Source organism: Salmo trutta, unplaced genomic scaffold (genome assembly GCF_901001165.1).
Source record: "Salmo trutta unplaced genomic scaffold, fSalTru1.1, whole genome shotgun sequence".
NCBI classification, from domain to species: Eukaryota; Metazoa; Chordata; class Actinopteri; order Salmoniformes; family Salmonidae; genus Salmo; species Salmo trutta.
In genome coordinates this window covers 170,043-192,771 of record NW_021822711.1, presented here as the reverse complement: position 1 = coordinate 192,771, position 22,729 = coordinate 170,043, and the positions used below count along the sequence as shown (strand labels likewise).

At 48.1% G+C, this 22,729-nt stretch overlaps 1 protein-coding gene across 1 annotated transcript in view; it reads left to right on the top strand.

Moving 5' to 3' along the window:
- gars1 (glycyl-tRNA synthetase 1) overlaps window positions 1–11,201 on the top strand; it is a 49,621-nt gene extending 38,420 nt beyond the window's left edge. The window contains exons 5-16 of the mRNA XM_029744956.1: window positions 4,162–4,250; window positions 5,144–5,220; window positions 5,376–5,521; window positions 5,680–5,829; window positions 6,574–6,736; window positions 6,813–6,977; window positions 8,916–9,169; window positions 9,304–9,389; window positions 9,519–9,628; window positions 9,731–9,824; window positions 10,306–10,496; window positions 10,602–11,201. Of these exons, the coding sequence (XP_029600816.1) occupies window positions 4,162–4,250; window positions 5,144–5,220; window positions 5,376–5,521; window positions 5,680–5,829; window positions 6,574–6,736; window positions 6,813–6,977; window positions 8,916–9,169; window positions 9,304–9,389; window positions 9,519–9,628; window positions 9,731–9,824; window positions 10,306–10,496; window positions 10,602–10,727 (1,651 nt within the window). The 3' untranslated portion in view covers window positions 10,728–11,201. The remainder of the gene's footprint in view (window positions 1–4,161; window positions 4,251–5,143; window positions 5,221–5,375; window positions 5,522–5,679; window positions 5,830–6,573; window positions 6,737–6,812; window positions 6,978–8,915; window positions 9,170–9,303; window positions 9,390–9,518; window positions 9,629–9,730; window positions 9,825–10,305; window positions 10,497–10,601) is intronic.
- Window positions 11,202–22,729: the final 11,528 nt, after the last annotated feature.

Here is a 22,729-nt window from a genome sequence, read left to right as displayed (position 1 = left end):
GGGTTCCTACAGACAGACAGACAGACAGACAGGCAGACGGGGGTTCCTACAGACAGACAGACAGACAGACAGACAGACGGGGGTTCCTACAGACAGACGGGGGTTCCGACAGACAGACAGACAGACGGGGGTTCCTACAGACAGACGGGGGTTCCGACAGACAGACAGACAGACGGGGGTTCCTACAGACAGACAGACAGACGGGGGTTCCTACAGACAGACAGACAGACGGGGGTTCCTACAGACAGACAGACAGACGGGGGTTCCTACAGACAGACAGACAGACAGACGGGGGTTCCTACAGACAGACAGACAGACAGACGGGGGTTCCTACAGACAGACAGACAGACAGACAGACGGGGGTTCCTACAGACAGACAGACAGACAGACAGACGGGGGTTCCTACAGACAGACAGACAGACAGACAGACGGGGGTTCCTACAGACAGACAGGCAGACGGGGGTTCCTACAGACAGACAGACAGGCAGACGGGGGTTCCTACAGACAGACAGACAGACAGACGGGGGTTCCTACAGACAGACGGGGGTTCCGACAGACAGACAGGCAGACAGACGGGGGTTCCTACAGACAGACAGGCAGACGGGGGTTCCTACAGACAGACAGACAGACAGACGGGGGTTCCTACAGACAGACAGACGGGGGTTCCTACAGACAGACAGACAGACGGGGGGTTCCTACAGACAGACAGACAGACAGACAGACAGACAGACAGACAGACGGGGGTTCCTACAGACAGACAGACGGGGGTTCCTAAAGACAGACAGATTGGGGTTCCTACAGACAGACAGACAGACAGACGGGGGTTCCTACAGACAGACAGACGGGGGTTCCTACCGACAGACAGACGGGGGTTCCTACAGACAGACAGACAGACAGACGGGGGGTTCCTACAGACAGACAGACAGACAGACGGGGGTTCCTACAGACAGACAGACAGACAGAGGGGTCCTACAGACAGACGGGGGTTCCTACAGACAGACGGGGGTTCCTACAGACAGACAGACAGACGGGGGTTCCTACAGACAGACAGACAGACAGACGGGGGTTCCTACAGACAGACAGACAGACAGACGGGGGTTCCTACAGACAGACGGGGGTTCCTACAGACAGACGGGGGTTCCTACAGACAGACGGGGGTTCCTACAGACAGACGGGGGTTCCTACAGACAGACAGACAGACGGGGGTTCCTACAGACAGACAGACAGACAGACAGACAGAAAGGGGTTCCGACAGACAGACAGACAGACAGACAGGGGTTCCGACAGACAGACAGACAGACAGACGGGGGTTCCTACAGACAGACAGACAGACGGGGTTCCTACAGACAGACAGACGGGGGTTCCTACAGACAGACAGACAGACAGACGGGGGTTCCTACAGACAGACAGACGGGGGTTCCCTACAGACAGACAGACAGACGGGGGTTCCTACAGACAGACAGACAGACGGGGATTCCTACAGACAGACAGACAGACGGGGATTCCTACAGACAGACAGACAGACGGGGATTCCTACAGACAGACAGACAGACGGGGGTTCCTACAGACAGACAGACAGACGGGGGTTCCTACAGACAGACAGACAGACAGACGGGTGTTCCTACAGACAGACAGACGGGGGTTCCTACAGACAGACGGGGGTTCCTACAGACAGACAGACAGACGGGGTTCCTACAGACAGACAGACAGACGGGGGTTCCTACAGACAGACAGACAGACGGGTGTTCCTACAGACAGACAGACAGACGGGGGTTCCTACAGACAGACGGGGGTTCCGACAGACAGGCAGACGGGGGTTCCTACAGACAGACAGACAGACAGACGGGGGTTCCTACAGACAGACGGGGGTTCCTACAGACTGACGGGGGTTCCTACAGACTGACGGGGGGTTCCTACAGACAGACAGACAGACAGACAGACAAACGGGGTTCCTACAGACAGACAGACAGACAGACAGACAGACAGACGGGGGTTCCTACAGACAGACAGACAGACAGACAGACGGGGGTTCCTACAGACAGACAGACAGACAGACAGACAGACAGACGGGGGTTCCTACAGACAGACAGACAGACAGACAGACAGACAGACAGACAGACAGACGGGGGTTCCTACAGACAGACAGACGGGGGTTCCTACAGACAGACAGACAGACGGGGGTTCCTACAGACAGACAGACAGACGGGGGTTCCTACAGACAGACAGACAGACGGGTGTTCCTACAGACAGACAGACAGACGGGGGTTCCTACAGACAGACGGGGGTTCCGACAGACAGGCAGACGGGGGTTCCTACAGACAGACAGACAGACAGACGGGGGTTCCTACAGACAGACGGGGGTTCCTACAGACAGACGGGGGTTCCTACAGACAGACGGGGGTTCCTACAGACAGACGGGGGTTCCTACAGACAGACGGGGGTTCCTACAGACAGACGGGGGTTCCTACAGACTGACGGGGGGTTCCTACAGACAGACAGACGGGGGTTCCTACAGACAGACAGACAGACAGACAGACGGGGGGTTCCTACAGACAGACAGACAGACAGACAGACAGACAGACAGACAGACAGACAGACGGGGGTTCCTACAGACAGACAGACAGACAGACAGACAGACGGGGGTTCCTACAGACAGACAGACAGACAGACAGACGGGGGTTCCTACAGACAGACAGACAGACAGACAGAGACAGACAGACAGACGGGGGTTCCTACAGACAGACAGACAGACAGACAGACAGACAGACGGGGGTTCCTACAGACAGACAGACAGACAGACGGGGGTTCCTACAGACAGACAGACAGACAGACGGGGGTTCCTTCAGACAGACAGACAGACAGACAGACAGGGGGTTCCTACAGACAGACAGACAGACAGACAGACAGACGGGGGTTCCTACAGACAGACAGACGGGGTTCCTACAGACAGACAGACGGGGGTTCCTACAGACAGACAGACAGAAGGGGGTTCCTACAGACAGACAGACAGACAGACGGGGGTTCCTACAGACAGACAGACAGACGGGGGTTCCTACAGACAGACAGACAGACAGACAGACAGACGGGGGTTCCTACAGACACAGACAGACAGACAGACAGACGGGGGTTCCTACAGACAGACAGACAGACAGACAGACAGACAGACAGACGGGGGTTCCTACAGACAGACAGACAGACAGACAGACAGACAGACGGGGGTTCCTACAGACAGACAGACAGACGGGGGTTCCTACAGACAGACAGACAGACGGGGGTTCCTACAGACAGACAGACAGACGGGGGGTCCTACAGACAGACAGACAGACGGGGGTTCCTACAGACAGACAGACAGACAGACAGACAGACGGGGGTTCCTACAGACAGACAGACAGACAGACAGACAGATAGACGGGGGTTCCTACAGACAGACAGACAGACGGGGGTTCCTACAGACAGACAGACAGACAGACGGGGGTTCCTACAGACAGACAGACGGGGGTTCCTACAGACTGACGGGGGGTTCCTACAGACAGACAGACAGACAGACAGACAAACGGGGGTTCCTACAGACAGACAGACAGACAGACAGACAGACAGACAGACAGACGGGGGTTCCTACAGACAGACAGACAGACAGACAGACAGACAGACGGGGGTTCCTACAGACAGACAGACAGACAGACGGGGGTTCCTACAGACAGACAGACAGACAGACAGACGGGGGTTTCCTACAGACAGACAGACAGACGGGGGTTCCTACAGACAGACAGACAGACAGACAGACGGGGGGTTCCTACAGACAGACAGACAGACAGACAGATAGACGGGGGTTCCTACAGACAGACAGACAGACGGGGGTTCCTACAGACAGACAGACAGACAGACGGGGGTTCCTACAGACAGACAGACGGGGGTTCCTACAGACAGACAGACGGGGGTTCCTACAGACAGACAGACAGACGGGGGTTCCTACAGACAGACAGACGGGGGTTCCTACAGACAGACAGACAGACGGGGGTTCCTACAGACAGACGGACGGACAGACGGGGGTTCCTACAGACAGACAGACGGGGGTTGCCTGGTGGTTCTTAGAGTCTTAGTACAGCTGACTGCTCTGTTCCAATCAGAATATTTGGGTATAATGTGCTATTATGTCTACAGGACGTCTGGACACGTGGACAAGTTTGCAGACTACATGGTGAAAGACGTGAAGAATGGAGAGTGTTTCAGGGCAGACCACCTCCTCAAAGGTTAGTCTATACTCTTGACATGGTTTGAAAAAGAGAAATGCCCGATCCACTGGTATTTCCCTCGGCATCAATGTAATAGAATTGAGCCCTGACAGTACAGTGGTCAAACCTTTGTTCAGTGCACTGTGTTGTCCCTCTGCATCAGTACTGTGTTGTCCCTCTGCATCAGTACTGTGTTGTCCCCTCTGCATCAGTACTGTGTTGTCCCTCTGCATCAGTACTGTGTTGTCCCTCTGCATCAGCACTGTGTTGTCCCTCTGCATCAGCACTGTGTTGTCCCTCTGCATCAGCACTGTGCTGTCCCTCTGCATCAGCACTGTGCTGTCCCTCTGCATCAGCACTGTGCTGTCCCTCTGCATCAGCACTGTGCTGTCCCTCTGCATCAGCACTGTGCTGTCCCTCTGCATCAGCACTGTGCTGTCCCTCTGCATCAGCACTGTGCTGTCCCTCTGCATCAGCACCGCGCTGTCCCTCTGCATCAGCACCGCGCTGTCCCTCTGCATCAGCACCGCGCTGTCCCTCTGCATCAGCACCGCGCTGTCCCTCTGCATCAGCACCGCGCTGTCCCTCTGCATCAGCACCGCGCTGTCCCTCTGCATCAGCACCGCGCTGTCCCTCTGCATCAGCACCGCGCTGTCCCTCTGCATCAGCACCGCGCTGTCCCTCTGCATCAGTGGGCTGAGGCCTGTCAGTACTGTAGATGTGACTGTGACCCTGTGTTTCTCTGTCCCAGTAGATGTGACCCCGTGTTTCTCTGTCCCAGTAGATGTGACCCCGTGTTTCTCTGTCCCAGTAGATGTGACCCCGTGTTTCTCTGTCCCAGTAGATGTGACCCCGTGTTTCTCTGTCCCAGTAGATGTGACTGTGACCCTGTGTTTCTCTGTCCCACTCAGCTCACCTCCAGAAGCTGATGTCTGATAAGAAGTGTCCTGCGGAGAATAAGGCAGAGATGGAGGAAGTGGTCACTCAGGTTAGGAAGTGATGGACATACGGTGGTTTAGAGACATGCAGCAGATAACCTAGAATAGATATAGACTATACCTTCAGCAATCCCAGACTGCAGAAATGGAGCTCAAAGTTGTTTATGTCAACAAGAGACTGACAAGTGTTTTCATGGGTCTCCAGATGGACAACTACACCCAACAGGAGTTGACCGACCTCTTTGTGAAATACAGTGTCAAGTCCCCCACCACAGGAAATGACCTTTCAGCCCCTCATCTCTTCAACCTGATGTTCCAGACGTCTATCGGACCGGGGGGAAACATGACAGGGTAATGAAGTTATTACTCACTCTGTACCCAGATGTTGGTTGTACTGTAGGGGTTTCCAATGCTGCCATTGGTAGTTTTGCCTTTGAACAGAGTTCCGATTATCTCCGTTAGTTGTGGACCGGTACCAGTGTTTTACTGAGTCTGTCTGTGTTCTGCAGCTACTTGAGGCCTGAAACTGCTCAGGGAATCTTCCTCAACTTCAAGCGTCTGTTGGAATTCAACCAGGGAAAGCTTCCCTTCGCCGCTGCTCAGATCGGCAACTCCTTCAGGAACGAGATCTCACCTCGCTCAGGACTCATCCGTGTCAGGTGAGTTCTAGTCTGGAGATGAAGCTGTGTTAGTGTCTACCAGTCTGTCTGTGGTGTTAGTTTCTACCTGTCTGTCTGTGGTGTTAGTTTCTACCTGTCTGTCTGTGGTGTTAGTTTCTACCAGTCAGTCTGTCTGTGGTGTTAGTTTCTACCAGTCAGTCTGTCTGTGGTGTTAGTTTCTACCAGTCAGTCTGTCTGTGGTGTTAGTTTCTACCTGTCAGTCTGTCTGTGGTGTTAGTTTCTACCTGTCAGTCTGTCTGTGGTGTTAGTTTCTACCTGTCAGTCTGTCTGGGGTGTTAGTTTCTACCTGTCAGTCTGTCTGGGGTGTTAGTTTCTACCTGTCAGTCTGTCTGGGGTGTTAGTTTCTACCTGTCAGTCAGTCTGGGGTGTTAGTTTCTACCTGTCAGTCAGTCTGGGGTGTTAGTTTCTACCTGTCAGTCTGTCTGTGGTGTTAGTTTCTACCTGTCAGTCTGTCTGTGGTGTTAGTTTCTACCTGTCAGTCTGTCTGGGGTGTTAGTTTCTACCTGTCAGTCTGTCTGGGGTGTTAGTTTCTACCTGTCAGTCTGTCTGGGGTGTTAGTTTCTACCTGTCAGTCAGTCTGGGGTGTTAGTTTCTACCTGTCAGTCAGTCTGGGGTGTTAGTTTCTACCTGTCAGTCAGTCTGGGGTGTTAGTTTCTACCTGTCAGTCAGTCTGGGGTGTTAGAGGGTCTGTTGGGAGAGTAATGGTTGTCCTGGTGCTTCCAGAGAGTTCACCATGGCTGAGATTGAGCACTTTGTGGACCCGACTGAGAAGTTCCACCCCAAGTTCCCTAACGTGGCTGACCTGGAGATCATCCTGTACTCCTCCAAGGCCCAGACCAGCGGCCAGTCTGCTCACATCATGAGGCTGGGGGATGCTGTGGAGCAGGTAGGATGCTATAGCAGTAGCTTCAGTGAGGAAGTAACCAATACCAGAGTCATATTGATAACTTTGTCTCTCTCAGGGGGTGATCAATAACTCCGTCCTGGGATATTTCATTGGGAGAATCTACCTCTACCTCACTAAAGTGGGTGTGGCCAAAGACAAGCTTCGCTTCCGTCAGCACATGGACAACGAGATGGCCCACTACGCCTGTGACTGCTGGGACGCAGAGACCAAAACATCCTACGTAGGTCCTCCATGACCCCTAACCTTAACCCACTATGCCTGTGACTGCTGGGACGCAGAGACCAAAACATCCTATGTAGGTCCTCCATGACCCCTAACCTTAACCTCTCTAGGGGAGGCCAAATTCAAAACCACAAAATGTCATAATTCAAAGTTCTCAAACATAGGACTATTTTACACCATTTTATAGATACACTTCTCCTGAATCGAACCGCGTTGTCCGATTTCAAAAAGGCTTTACAGCGAAAGCAAAACATTAGATTATGTTAGGAGAGTACCCAGCCAAAAATAATCACCTGCCATTTTCAAAGCAACTAGCATGCATCACAAATACCCAAAACACAGCTAAATGAAGCACTAACCTTTGACGATCTTCATCAGATGACACTCCTAGGACATTGTTATACAATACATGCATGTTTTGTTCAATGAAGTTCATATTTATATCTAAAAACACCATTTTACATTGGCGCGTGACGTTCAGAAAATATTTAGCCTCCAATACTGCCAGGGAATCAGCACTACAATTTACAAAAATATTCATCATAAACGTTGATAAAATATTAAACTGTCATTCAAAGCATTATAGATGAACATCTCCTTTATGCTAACACTGTGAAAGATTTCAAAATAACTTTACTGGGAAAGCACACTGCAATAATCTGAGTACTGCGCTCAGAAAAATACACTAGGCAATACAGATACCCGCCATTTTGGAGTCATCTAAAATATTAAATAGCATTAGAAATATTCACTTACCTTTGATGATCTTCATCAGAAGGCACTTCCAGGAATCCCAGGTCCACAATAAATGTTGTTTTGTTCGATAAAGTCCATAATTTATGTCCAAATAGCTCCTTGTTGTTCGCGCGTTCAGTTCAGCTACTCCAAATGTAGGAAGTGCGCCGAAAATGTCACGAAGAAAAGTAAAAAAAAAAAGAAAGTTATATTTACGTTCGTTCAAACATGTCAAACGTTGTAAAGCATCAGTCTTTAGGGCCTTTAGAACATGAAACTTCAGTAATATTCCAACCGGACGGTTCCAGTGTCTTGAAAAACGTTTTGGAACACAGCTACCTCCTCACGTGAACGCGCACCAATGAACTGATGGGTCTACAACTTCCCAGCCTTCTTGTTCGGTCTCTGTTCATCATAGACGCCTCAAACAACTTTCTAAAGACTGTTGACATTTACATTTAACATTTACATTTAAGTCATTTAGCAGATGCTCTTATCCAGAGCGACTTACAAATTGGTGCATTCACCTTATAATATCCAGTGGAACAACCACTTTACAATAGTGCATCTAAGTATTTTAGGGGGGGGGTTAGAAGGATTACTTTATCCTATCCCAGGTATTCCTTAAAGAGGTGGGGTTTCAGGTGTCTCCGGAAGGTGGTGATTGACTCCGCTGTCCTGGTGTCGTGAGGGAGCTTGTTCCACCATTGGGGTGCCAGAGCAGCATCTAGACATCTAGTGGAAGCCTTAGGAAGTGTCAAATGAACCCTAACTCACTGTGTTCGATTGGCAATGACTTGAAAGGACTACAAGCACCAGAATTCTCACTTCCTGGTTAGCTTTTTCTCAGGTTTTTTCCTGCCATATGAGTTCTGTTATACTCACAGACATCATTCAAACAGTTTTAGAAACTTCAGAGTGTTTTCTATCCAAATATGCTAATAATATGCATATTCTAGGTCCTGGGCCCGAGTAGTAGGCCATTTAATTTGGGTACGTTTTTCATCCGGCCGTGAAAATACTGCCCCCTACCCTAGAGAGGTTAACCCACTATGCCTGTGACTGCTGGGATGCAGAGACCAAAACATCCTACCTAGGTCCCACCCTCCACTGCTAGCTGGGTCTACAATTTGAAGTTCTTATCTTGTGTTGATTTAACCTTAACCCCATAATAACCCTCTGTTCCTTCTGTTTCCTGCAGGGCTGGATCGAGATAGTGGGCTGTGCTGACCGCTCCTGTTTTGACCTGCTGTGCCACGCCCGGGCTACCAAGGTCCCTCTAGTGGCCGAGAAGCCTCTTAAAGAACCCAAAGTAGTAGATATCGTCCAGTTTGAGCCCAGTAAGGGAGCCATCGGTAAAGCCTATAAGAAGGACGCCAAACTAGCGATGGAGTACCTAGCTGTCTGTGACGAGTGTTTCATCACTGAACAGGAGATGCTACTCAACAGCAGCGGGTAAGTAGTGAAGGTCATAGGTCATATGTGACAGAATTAATAGATTTAATACTTTAGCCTCCGTAATATTACGCATTATTCCAGTCTCTTTGACAATGCTAAACCTAATGGTAACCTCTTTCCCCCCCCCACAGGGAGTTCACCATAGAGACGGAGGGAAAGACTTTTAAACTCACCAAGGACATGGTCAGCGTGAAGCGGTTTCAGAAGACCCTGCATGGTGAGACAACCTAGACAGCTAGAGGAGCTTGTTGAATGACATCCTCTTTCTACTGGATGGAAGCCATGCAGGAAGACAGCAGACAACTGTACTTTAACTGATTCAGAATGTGTTTCTGCTTCACTACAGTGGAGGAGGTGGTCCCTAACGTCATCGAACCCTCCTTTGGCATCGGTAGAATCATGTACTCAATCTTCGAGCACACATTCCAAGTCAGAGAGGGAGACGAGCAGAGAACGGTATGGAGGCATCAGATGTTACAACGACTGTACATGCACTGACTGGGCTGTTAGAATGGTTTTTACAGTGTAATAATGGTTTTGAAATGTCTCTGTCTCCAGTTCTTCAGCTTCCCTACCACTGTAGCTCCATATAAATGCTCCGTCCTTCCTTTGAGCCAAAACCAGGAATTCATGCCTTTTGTGAAGGAACTCTGTAAGTTCTCCTTCCACGCTCCATTTAAAACAAGTCTTATTATTTCAGAACAAACGTTTGACAGTTCATTGTCAGATGCTACATACGTTATTTAACTAACTTGTACTGTCTCCCTCCCCCACCCTTTCTCCTCCCCTACCCGTCTCCCACCCGTCTCCCTCCCCCACCCTTTCTCCTCCCTCCCCCACCCTTTCTCCTCCCTCCCCCCACCCTTTCTCCTCCCTCCCCCCACCCTTTCTCCTCCCTCCCCCACCCTTTCTCCTCCCTCCCCCACCCTTTCTCCTCCCTCCCCCACCCTTTCTCCTCCCTCCCCCCACCCTTTCTCCTCCCTCCCCCCACCCTTTCTCCTCCCTCCCCCCACCCTTTCTCCTCCCTCCCCCACCCTTTCTCCTCCCCTACCCGTCTCCCTCCCCCACCCTTTCTCCTCCCTCCCCCACCCTTTCTCCTCCCTCCCCCCACCCTTTCTCCTCCCTCCCTGCAGCTGAAGCGATGACCAAACAGGGCGTGTCCCATAAGGTGGACGACTCGTCAGGATCCATTGGGAGGCGCTATGCCAGGACAGACGAGATCGGAGTGGCGTTCGGCATCACCATCGACTTTGACACGGTGAACAAGACGCCTCACACCGCCACTCTGAGGGACCGCGACTCCATGAGGCAGATCAGGGCCGAGGTACGACATCTTTACTTCCTACATGTCAACGTACTGCTCTGTACTGGAAGTGATGAACTGAAAGGTAATGTTAATGAACTGGACTGTTTCCTGTTACCTCTCCAGGTTAGCGAGTTGCCAGGAATCATCCGTGATCTGGCAAACGGTGTCATGACTTGGGCCGAAGTGGAAAGCAAGTACCCCATCTTTGAGGGACAGGAGACCAGCAAGAAGGACACGTCCGAGGAATGAACTTAATCTTACTCAGTATGTCTGTCAGTCACTCCTATGAAACGCCCACAGACATTTTTACATTTCTGCATCCATAGGGACGATTTTACTGCAACTGTAATTCGGGAAGCAGTCAGTCCTCACGGTGTCCTAACACCCAACTGCAACCACTTAAATTAAACTTCTAAATAAATGTTATATAATCATTGTACCGAACAATTATAAACAGGGTGACAGAGTAATAATTTGACCCTGTTCTGGTAAATATTCACCTGTGTACTGGAATCTGCTCAGAGTTGGAGGGGGGAGAGGGGGATGGGGTGGAGAGAAAGAGAGGGATGTGAGGGAGAAAGGGGGGGAAGAGAGATCTCAGCCTGGTATAAAAAGAGAGATGTTGTCAGTCTTGTGTGGGAAGAGAAGAGAGGCTTCCAGTTTCAGGACTGATTAAATGGAAAAGGTCTCTGGTTCAATAAAGTGAGCCTGTTCTTACTGGAACCAGCCTGTGTCTGTGTCAATGACTGAAAAATAACCTGATTCCCTTTATGCTGCCCTACTTTAGGACCAGGCCCCTAGCATCACTGCTTTAGACCAGGCCCCTAGCATCACTGCTTTAGACCAGGCCCCTAGCATCACTGCTTTAGACCAGGCCCCTAGCATCACTGCTTTAGACCAGGCCCCTAGCATCACTGCTTTAGACCAGGCCCCTAGCCTGCATTACTTTAGACCAGGCCCCTAGCCTGCATTACTTTAGACCAGGCCCCTAGCGTCACTGCTTTAGACCGGGCCCCTAGCGTCACTGCTTTAGACCAGGCCCCTAGCCTGCATTACTTTAGACCAGGCCACTAGCGTCACTGCTTTAGACCAGGCCCCTAGCCTGCATTACTTTAGACCAGGCCCCTAGCCTGCATTACTTTAGACCAGGCCCCTAGCGTCACTGCTTTAGACCAGGCCCCTAGCGTCACTGCTTTAGACCAGGCCCCTAGCGTCACTGCTTTAGACCAGGCCCCTAGCGTCACTGCTTTAGATCAGGCCCCTAGCGTCACTGCTTTAGACCAGGCCCCTAGCGTCACTGCTTTAGACCAGGCCCCTAGCGTCACTGCTTTAGACCAGGCCCCTAGCGTCACTGCTTTAGACCAGGCCCCTAGCCTCACTGCTTTAGACCAGGCCCCTAGCCTCACTGCTTTAGACCAGGCCCCTAGCCTCACTGCTTTAGACCAGGCCCCTAGCCTCACTGCTTTAGACCAGGCCCCTAGCCTCACTGCTTTAGACCAGGCCCCTAGCCTCACTGCTTTAGACCAGGCCCCTAGCCTCACTGCTTTAGACCAGGCCCCTAGCCTCACTGCTTTAGACCAGGCCCCTAGCCTCACTGCTTTAGACCAGGCCCCTAGCCTCACTGCTTTAGACCAGGCCCCTAGCGTCACTGCTTTAGACCAGGCCCCTAGCCTGACTGCTTTAGACCAGGCCCCTAGCCTCACTGCTTTAGACCAGGCCCCTAGCATCACTGCTTTAGACCAGGCCCCTAGCCTGCATTGCTTTAGACCAGGCCCCTAGCCTGCATTGCTTTAGACCGGGCCCCTAGCCTGCATTGCTTTAGACCGGGCCCCTAGCCTGCATTGCTTTAGACCGGGCCCCTAGCATCACTGCTTTAGACCAGGCCCCTAGCCTGCATTACTTTAGGACCAGGCCCCTAGCGTCACTGCTTTAGACCAGGCCCCTAGCGTCACTGCTTTAGACCAGGCCCCTAGCGTCACTGCTTTAGACCAGGCCCCTAGCGTCACTGCTTTAGACCAGGCCCCTAGCGTCACTGCTTTAGACCAGGCCCCTAGCGTCACTGTTTTAGACCAGGCCCCTAGCGTCACTGCTTTAGACCAGGCCCCTAGCGTCACTGCTTTAGACCAGGCCCCTAGCGTCACTGCTTTAGACCAGGCCCCTAGCGTCACTGCTTTAGACCAGGCCCCTAGCGTCACTGCTTTAGACCAGGCCCCTAGCGTCACTGCTTTAGACCAGGCCCCTAGCGTCACTGCTTTAGACCAGGCCCCTAGCGTCACTGCTTTAGGACCAGGCCCCTAGCGTCACTGCTTTAGGACCAGGCCCCTAGCGTCACTGCTTTAGGACCAGGCCCCTAGCGTCACTGCTTTAGGACCAGGACCCTAGCCTCACTGCTTTAGGACCAGGCCCCTAGCCTCACTGCTTTAGGACCAGGCCCCTAGCCTCACTGCTTTAGGACCAGGCCCCTAGCCTCACTGCTTTAGGACCAGGCCCCTAGCCTCACTGCTTTAGGACCAGGCCCCTAGCCTCACTGCTTTAGGACCAGGCCCCTAGCCTCACTGCTTTAGGACCAGGCCCCTAGCATCACTGCTTTAGACCAGGCCCCTAGCCTCACTGCTTTTGGACCAGGCCCCTAGCTGACTTGCCTTGTTAAAATAAATTGTCCTAGACCAGTGTTTCTCAAACCTCTCCTTGGTCAACCCCAGACGTTTCACCATTTTTATTGTAGCCCTGAACTAGCTCATCTGATTTACCTAGTCAAAGGATTGATGATTAGTTGACCAGGTGTGATGGCTCTGGAATAGATCAAGTACATGGAATGTCTGGGGGTCCCAGAGGAGCGGTTTGAGAACCACTGCCCTAGACACTATATGGTGAATAGGGTGCGATTTTGGAACTCATATTGTATTACAACTGTCCACCAGAGGGCAGAATGACAGTTTTCTTTACAACAAATGAATTTGTGCTCGAGACAAGAGACATGTTCACCCTGTAATTTAGGTATTTTCTATTTCCCCTCCAAAGGGAAACGACACTACTATTCTAGTGGTCTGTGTTCCATTACTATGGGTGGGGAAGGAGACATTACATTGGTTATGTTCCCATGCTCAGACGTTTCTGACGCCTGATCTTACAAGGCAGGGAAAGGTATTCTCTACGTATCAGCTAACCACATATATTATAGCAGTCTGGTGCCCGACTGCAGTCCATGACGTGGCACGCAACCGTTCCATACAACATCTGAGCAAGGGAACGCGACACTAATGCTGTGTGCAGTCTCATAGAAATGCAACAACCTCTGCACTCATTCTCACTTAAATACTCTGGTCAAATACTTTACAAGTGACATGGTTGTCCATGGCAATTTCAACAGTGAACTAACATACAGTGCATTCGGAAAGTATTCAGTATCCCTTTTCCCACCTTTTGTTACGTTACAACCTTATTCTAAAATGTATTAAATGTTTTTTTTCTCTAATCAATTGACACACAATACCCCACAATGATGAAGCAAAAACAGGTTTTTAGAAATTTTTGCAAATGTATTAAAAATAAAACTGATATCACATATACATAAGTAATCACACCCTTTAATCAGTACTTTGTTGAAGCACCTTTGGCAGCAATTCCAGCTGCTAATGGTGTGAGGAGTCTTCTTGGGTATGACGCTACAAGCTTGTATTTGGGGAATTTCTTCTCTGCAGATCCTCTCAAGCTCTGTCAGGTTGGATGGGGAGCATTGCTGCACAGCTATTTTCAGATCTCTCCAGAGATGTTTGATTGGGTTCAAGTCCAGGCTCTGGCTGGGCCACTCAAGGACATACAGAGACTTGTCCTGAAGCCACTCCAACATTGTCTTGGCTGTGTGCTTAGAGTCGTTGTCCTGTTGGAAGGTGAACCTTCTGGAGCAGGTTTTCATCAAGGATCTCTCTGTACTTTGCTCCGCTCATATTTCCCTCGATCCTGACTAGTCTCCCAGTCCCTACCGCTGAGAAACATCCCCACGCCTCCACCATGCTTCACCATAGGGATGGTGCCAGGTTTCCTCCAGTCGTTACACTTTACATTCAGGCCAAAGAGTTCAATCTTGGTTTCATCATACCAGATAATCTTATTTCTCATGGTCTGAGAGTCCTTTAGGTGCCTTTTGGCAAAATTGAAGCGGACTGTCATGTCTTTTACTGAGGAGTGGCTTCCGTCTGGCAACAGTACCATAAAGGCCTGATTGGTGGAGTGCTGCAGAGATGGTTGTCCTTCTGGAAGATTCTCCCATGTCCACAGAGGAACTCTGAACCTCTGTCAGAGTGACCATCGGGTTCTTGGTCCTTCTCCCCCGATTGTTCAGTTTGGGCAGGCAGCCAGCTCTAGGAAGTGTCTTGGTGCATCCAAACTTCTTCCATTTAAGAATGATCATTTTACATTTTAGTCATTTAGCAGACGCTCTTATCCAGAGTGACTTACAGTAGTGAATGCATACATTTCATACATTTAAAAAAAAAATTGTACTGGCCCCCCGTGGGAATCGAACCCACAACCCTGGCATTGCACACACCATGCTGGCGTTGCAAACACCATGCTCTACCAACTGAGCCACAGGGAAGACTAGCGAAAACAGGTTTAGAATTATGGAGGCCACTGTGTTCTTGCTGCAGGCATGTTTTGGTGCCCTTCCCCAGATCTGTGCCTCAACACAATCATGTCTCGGAGCTTTACGGACAATTCCTTCGACCTCATGGCTTGGTTCTTTCTCTGACATGCACAGTCAACTGTGGGACCTTATATAGACAGGTGTGTGCCTTTCCAAATCATGTCCAATCAATTGAATTTACCACAGGTGGACTCCAATCAAGTTGTAGAAACATCTCAAGGATGATCAATGGAAACAGGATGCACCTGAGCTCAATTTCGAGTCTCATAGCAAAGGGTCTGAATACTTACGTAAATAAGGTATCTGTTTTTTATACATTTTAATTCTAACCCTGTTTTTGCTTTGTCATTATGGGGTACTGTGTGTAGATTGATGAGGAAAAATATTGATTTAATTCATTTTAGAATAAGGCTTTAACGTAACAAAATGTGGGAAGGGGTTTGAATACTTTCCAAATGCACTGTATCTAGAAGTGAGCGACATAAGACAAACTGATCTGGAAGGAATCAGAAAAGCCTTGACCTTGCAGCTGTCATTGTTCTTTCAAATTATTATTTGTGTGACTGAAAAATATTGCTGTCCTCAGCCACACAGTCGCAGGGCTTCTAGAAGTTCTGATGATCCTCATGGGCAGGGTTTCTAGAAGTTCTGATGGTCCTCATGGGCAGGGCTTCTAGATGTTATGATGGTCATCAGACTGGGCAGGGCTTCTAGAAGATCTGATGGTCCTCATGGACAGGGCTTCTAGAAGATCTGATGGTCCTCATGGGCAGGGCTTCTAGATGTTATGATGGTCCTCATGGACAGGGCTTCTAGATGTTATGATGGTCATCAGACTGGGCAGGCCTTCTAGAAGATCTGATGGTCCTCATGGACAGGGCTTCTAGATCTTTTGATGGTCATCAGACTGGGCAGGGCTTCTAAACTCAGCAAAAACAAGTAACGTCCTCTCACTGTCAACTGCGTTGGTTTTCAGCAAACTTGTAAATACTTGTATGACCATAACAAGATTCAACAACTGAGACAAGTTCCACAGACATGTGACTAACAGAAATTGAATAATGTGTCCCTGAACAAAGGGGGGGGGGGACAAAATCAAAAGTAACAGTCAGTATCGGGTGTGGCCACCAGCTGCATTAAGTACTGCAGTGCATCTCCTAATGGACTGCACCAGATTTGCCAGTTCTTTCTGTGAGATGTTACCCCACTCTTCCACCAAGCACCTGCAAGTTCCTGGACATTTCTGGGAGGAATGGCCCTAGCCCTCACCCTCCGATCCAACAGGTCCCAGATGTGCTCAATGGGTTTGAGATCCGGGCTCTTCGCTGGCCATGGCAGAACACTGACACTCCTGTCTTGCAGGAAATCACGCACAAAACGAGCAGTATGGCTTGTGGCATTGTCATGATGGAGGGTCATGTCAGGATGAGCCTGCAGGAAGGGTACCACGTGAGGGAGGTGGATGTTTTCCCTGTAACGTACAATGTTGAGATTGCCTGCAATGACAACAAGCTCAGTCCGATGATGTCGTGACACACCGCCCCAGACCATGACGGACCCTCCACCTCGATCCCGCTCCAGAGTACAGGCCTCGGTGTAACGCTCATTCCTTTGACGATAAACGCGAATCTGACCATCACCCCTAGTGAGACAAAACCGCGACTCGCCAGTGAAGAGCACTTTTTGCCAGTCCTGTCTGGTCCAGCGACAGTGGGTTTGTGCCCATAGGTGACGTTGTTGCCAGTGATATCTGGTGAGTACCTGCTTTACAACAGGCCTACAAGTCCTCAGTCCAGTCTCTCTCAGCCTATTGGGGACAGCCTTAGCACTGATGGAGGGATTTTGCGTTCCTGGTGTAACACGGGCAGTTGTTGTTGCCATCCTGTACCTGTCCCTCGGGTGTGATGTTCGGATGTACTGATCCTGTGCAGGTGTTGTTACACGTGGTCTGCCACTGCGAGGACGATCCGCTGTCCGTCCTGTCTCCCTGTAGCGCTGTCTTAGGCGTCTCACAGTACAGACATGGCAATTTATTGCCCTGGCCACATCTGCAGTCCTCATGCCTAAGGCACATTCACGCAGATGAGCAGGGACCCTAGGCATCTTTCTTTTGGTGTTTTTCAGACTCAGTAGAAAGGCCTCTTTAGTGTCCTAAGAGTTCATAGCTGTGACCTTAATTGCCTACCGTCTGTAAGCTGTTAGTGTCTTAACGACCATTCCACAAGTGCATGTTCATTAATTGTTTATGGTTCATTGAACAAGCATGGGAAACAGTGTTTAAACCCTTTACAATGAAGATATGTGAAGTTATTTGGATTTTTACGAATTAACTTTGAAAGACAGGGTCCTGAAAAAGCGATGTTTCTTTTTTTGCTGAGTTTAGATGTTATGATGGTTCCTCATTACAGGGCGTCCATCCTAAAGTGTTGTATGTTTACTTCCTCGATTATTTTTTATTATAATAACAGAGCATTTTCTAAATTAAAACTGATGCCCTGCAACTGGACATGGACATTTTATTGGACTCCTGTTTCCACATATCGAGGATGAAGACTGCGTTGCTGAGGTTGGTTGAAAATTCTCTATGCTACACCAAACAGTACCTATCATTTAACTTCCAGTAATGGAGACCAACAATCTGTGGTTAAATCACACTAACTGGTGTAACAGTCTGTGGCTAAGAGAACTGGTGATCAGCAGATGATGGGAGAGGTGGTCATGATGAAACTGCCATTCACAAAGGAACACACTAAGTTCAGGGAATACTTGCAGAGCTGTGGGAGGAGTGTTGTCATGATCAAACTGCCATTGAGCTCCTCATGAGTCATCTGCTTGAAATCCAGCATAATGTCCAATCCCTCGAGAGGAATACACTTCACTGGATACAGTTCTGCTACAATGACACACGCTCACAAAGGAATTCTGTTTCAGTATCTAGAATCCACTCCAGGAAGAAGCCCAGGCACCACAAAGTATTGTCTGGAAGACAAAAAATGATACATTTACTCTATTGAACAGTTTGAACGACACTTGAATTGTGCCAGCATAACATCAACATTAGGTTAGAATAGTTGAACATGCATACATGTACACAGCAATGAGATTACATTTAGAACAATATCTAGCCTAATAGAAATAAATATGGCATGACCATCAACCTTTGCAGTGACCAGATTGTACAAATGTACCTAGGTAGGTAGACAGTGTCTAGCTATGGCCATGTCTGTCTATCAGGCATGCTTAGGCAAATAGTTTTGTAGTTAACCTCTGGGCCAGTGGGACGCTTGCGTCCCACCCTAATCAACAGCCAGTGGAATCGCGTCGCGCTAAATGCAAAACCTCATAAATGCTATAACTTCAATTTCTCAAACATGTGACTATTTTACACCGTTTTATAGATGCACCTCTCCTGAATCGAACCATGTTGTCCGATTTCAAAAAGGCTTTACAGCAAAAGCAAAACATTAGATTATGTCAGCAGAGTACCCAGCCAGAAATAATCACACAGCCATTTTCAAAGCAACTAGCATGCATCACAAATACCCAAAACACAGCTAAATGCAGCACTAACCTTTGACAACCTCAGATGACACTCCTAGGACATCATGTTACACAACACATGCATTTTTTGTTCGATAAAGTTCATATTTATATATAAAAACAGCATTTTACATCGGCGCATGACGTTCAGAAAATCTTTTGCCTCAAATGCTTCCGGTTTATTAGCGCTACAATTTACAAAATTACTATTCGAAAACATTGTTAAAATGTATATTGTAATTCAAAGACTTATAGATTAACATGTCTTGAATGCCATCTCTTTGCCAGATTTAAAAATAACTTTACTGGGAAATCACACTTTGCAATAAACGATGTGGTATGCCCAGAAAAAAAGCCATCTTGGAACGATCAACCATCAAAAATACTATTGTAAATAATCCCATACCTTTGATTACCTTTATCAGAAGGCACTTCTAGGGATCCCAGGTCCATAACAAATGTAGTTTTGTTCAAAAAAGTTAATAATTTATGTCCCAATAGTGTTAGTGCGCTCCGAAGGCTAGTGAAAATGTACCGTGTGCGTCTGACTTGTCATCAGGAATGAGCAAAAAATATATATTTAAGTTCGTTCAAACATGTCAAACGTTGTATAACATAAATCTTTAGGGGCTTTTTCAACCAGGGCTTCAATAATATTCCATTGGGACGGTTGCATTGTCTTTCAAAACGTTTCGAAAAGGGAGAGTACCCATGGGCGCCGACGTCACAATGGTAATGGCCCATCCCCTGTGACCAAGATAAACAGGCTCTCTTTCAGTCAATTTTGATAGTAGGAGACTCAAACCACTTTGTAAAGACTGGGGACATCTAGTGGAAGCCATAGGAAGTGCTAAATGATCCACAAGCCCCTGTGTGTTTCAATGGCAAATGTTTGAAGTGATATCCACACATCAGATTTCAGTTTCCTGTCAGGATTTGTCTCAGGGTTTTGCCTGCCATATGAGTTCTGTTATACTCACAGACACCATTCAAACAGTTTTTTAGAAACTTTAGGGTGTTTTCTATCCAAAGCCAAAAATTATATGCATATTCTAGTTACTGGGCAGGAGTAGTAACCAGATTAACTCGGGTACGTTTTTTTATCCGGCCGTGTCAATACTGCCCCCTAGCCCTAACAGGTTACCTGTTGGGGATAGGGGGCAGTATTTGCACGGCCGGATAAAAAACGTACCCGATTTAATCTGGTTACTACTCCTGCCCAGTAACTAGAATATGCATATAATTATTGGCTTTGGATAGAAAACACCCTAAAGTTTCTAAAACTGTTTGAATGGTGTCTGTGAGTATAGCAAAACTCATATGGCAGGCAAAAACCTGAGAATCAAATCAAATCATCAAATCAAATGTATTTATATAGCCCTTCGTACATCAGCTGCAATCTCAAAGTGCTGTACAGAAACCCAGCCTAAAACCCCAAACAGCAAGCAATGCATGTGAAAGAAGCACGGTGGCTAGGAAAAACTCCCTAGGAAAAACTCCCTAGAAAGGCCAAAAACCTAGGAAGAAACCTAGAGAGGAACCAGGCTATGAGGGGTGGCCAGTCCTCTTCTGGCTGTGCCGGGTGGATATTATAACAGAACATGGTCAAGATGTTAAAATGTTCATAAATGACCAGCATGGTCAAATAATAATAATAATAATCATAGTAGTTGTCGAGGGTGCAACAAGCACGTCCGGTGAACAGGTCAGGGTTCCGTAGCCGCAGGCAGAACAGAAGATTCCTTACAGGAAGTGGCCTGTCTGACCATTCCTTGAGCTTCTTGACTCTGTTTATTGAAGACTGAGGATCTTTGCTGTAACGTGACACTTCCTACGGCTCCCATAGGCTCTCAGAAGGTGGGAAAAAGCTGAATGATGTAATTCCAACCCCAGGCTGAAACACATTAGCGGTTTTGGCAAGTGCTCTATCAGAGGACAATGGGCTGAGGCGCGTGCACGAGTCGACCCCATGTTTTTATTTTCTATCGTTGTTGAACCTAAACACAGATTCCCGATCGGAAAATTATCGCTTTTTTACGAGAAAAATGGCATTAAAATTGATTTTAAACAGCGGTTGACATGCTTCGAAGTACGGTAATGGAATATTTAGAATTTTTTTGTCACGAAATGCGTCGTGCTCGTCACCCTTATTTACCCTTTCGGATAGTGTCTTGAACGCACAAACAAAACGCCGCTATTTGGATATAACAATGGATTATTTGGGACCAAACCATCATTTGTTATTGAAGTAGAAGTCCTGGGAGTGCATTCTGACGAAGAACAGCAAAGGTAATAACATTTTTCTTATAGTAAATCTGACTTTGGTGAGTGCTAAACTTGCTGGGTGTCTAAATAGCTAGCCCTGTGATGCCGGGCTATCTACTTAGAATATTGCAAAATGTGCTTTCACCGAAAAGCTATTTTAAAATCGGACATGGCGAGTGCATATAGGAGTTCTGTATCTATAATTCTTAAAATAATTTGTTTTTTGTGAACGTTTATCGTGAGTAATTTAGTAAATTCACCGGAAGTGTTCGGTGGGAATGCTAGTCACATGCTAGTCACCTGCTAATGTAAAAAGCTGGTATAAATATGAACTTGATTGAACAGACATGCATGTATTGTATAACATAATGTCCTAAGATTGTCATCTGATGAAGATCATCAAAGGTTAGTGCTGCATTTAGCTGTGGTTTGGGTTTATGTGACATTATATGCTAGCTTGAAAAATGGGTGTCTGATTATTTCTGGCTGGGTACTCTGCTGACATAATCTAATGTTTTGCTTTTGTTGTAAAGCCTTTTTGAAATCGGACAGTGTGGTTAGATTAACGAGAGTCTTGTCTTTAAAATAATGTAAAATAGTCATATGTTTGAGAAATTGAAGTAATAGCATTTCTAAAGTAATTGAATAACGCGCCACGGGATTCAACTGGCTGTTACGTAGGTGGGAGCGTCCCACCTAGCCCAGAGAAGTTAAGTTGGTCTAGTTAATTTAAAAAAATATTTTTTCTCTGGTTGCACATTTTGACATGCTAGTAGGAATACGGTAAAACGGATATAAGTTTGCGTGTAATAAAGTCCCTGGCCACTCGGATCGCCACTTCTGGATGAGCATTTTCTTGTTTGCTTATGGCTTTATATAGCTCGTTGAGTGCGGTGTTAGTGCCAGCATCGGTTTGTGGTGGTAAATAGACTACGAATAATATAGATGAGTTCTCTCTTGGTAGATAGTGTGGTCTACAGCTTATCATGAGGTATTCTACCACAGGCGAGCAATAGCTCGAGTCTGCTTTAATGTTAGACATCGCGCACCAGCAGTTTTTGACAAATAGACACACAGCCCTGCCCTTCGTCTTACCAGACGTAGCTGCTCTGTCCTGCCGATGCACCAAGAAGCCAGCCAGCTCTATATTTTCCGTGTCGTCGTTTAGCCAAGTCTCAGTGAAGCATAAGATATTCGTTTTTAATGTCCCGTTGGTAGGATAGTCTTAATCGTAGATTGTCCAGTTTGTTTTCCAATGATTGCACGTTGACCAATAATACGGAGGGTAGTGGTGGTTTACCTACTCGTCAGCGAATTCTTACAAGGCACCCAGCCCTCCTCGCCCTTTTTTTCTCCGTCTTTTCTTCATCACTATAACCTGGACCAGGATGATGTCATGCTGCTAGACACCTGGGAGGAGGTCAGGGGTCATACTAATAAGCTGCTCAACAAGACCTTAACTAGCTGAATCAGATATGCTAAATTAGGGTTGGACTGAAAACCTACAGGACAGTAGATCTCCAGGAAGAGGGTTGGGCAGCCCTGGTCTAGTGGATCTTCTCTTCTCAACAGGGAGGCTCCTCCTATGAGGAAATTTAACAAAAGCTGGGCGACATTGCGTCCGTCTCTCAGATTACTGCAGATTCACTAGAAAACTCTAACAATAACCAAGATATAACCATTAACCTCTCTGGGCTAGGTGTAAATATACTGCCCCCTATCCCCAACAGGTTAACCACCTTTCAAACTCATTATGATATAACCAATACAAGCCTAACCTTCGCATGCATCAAACATGCAT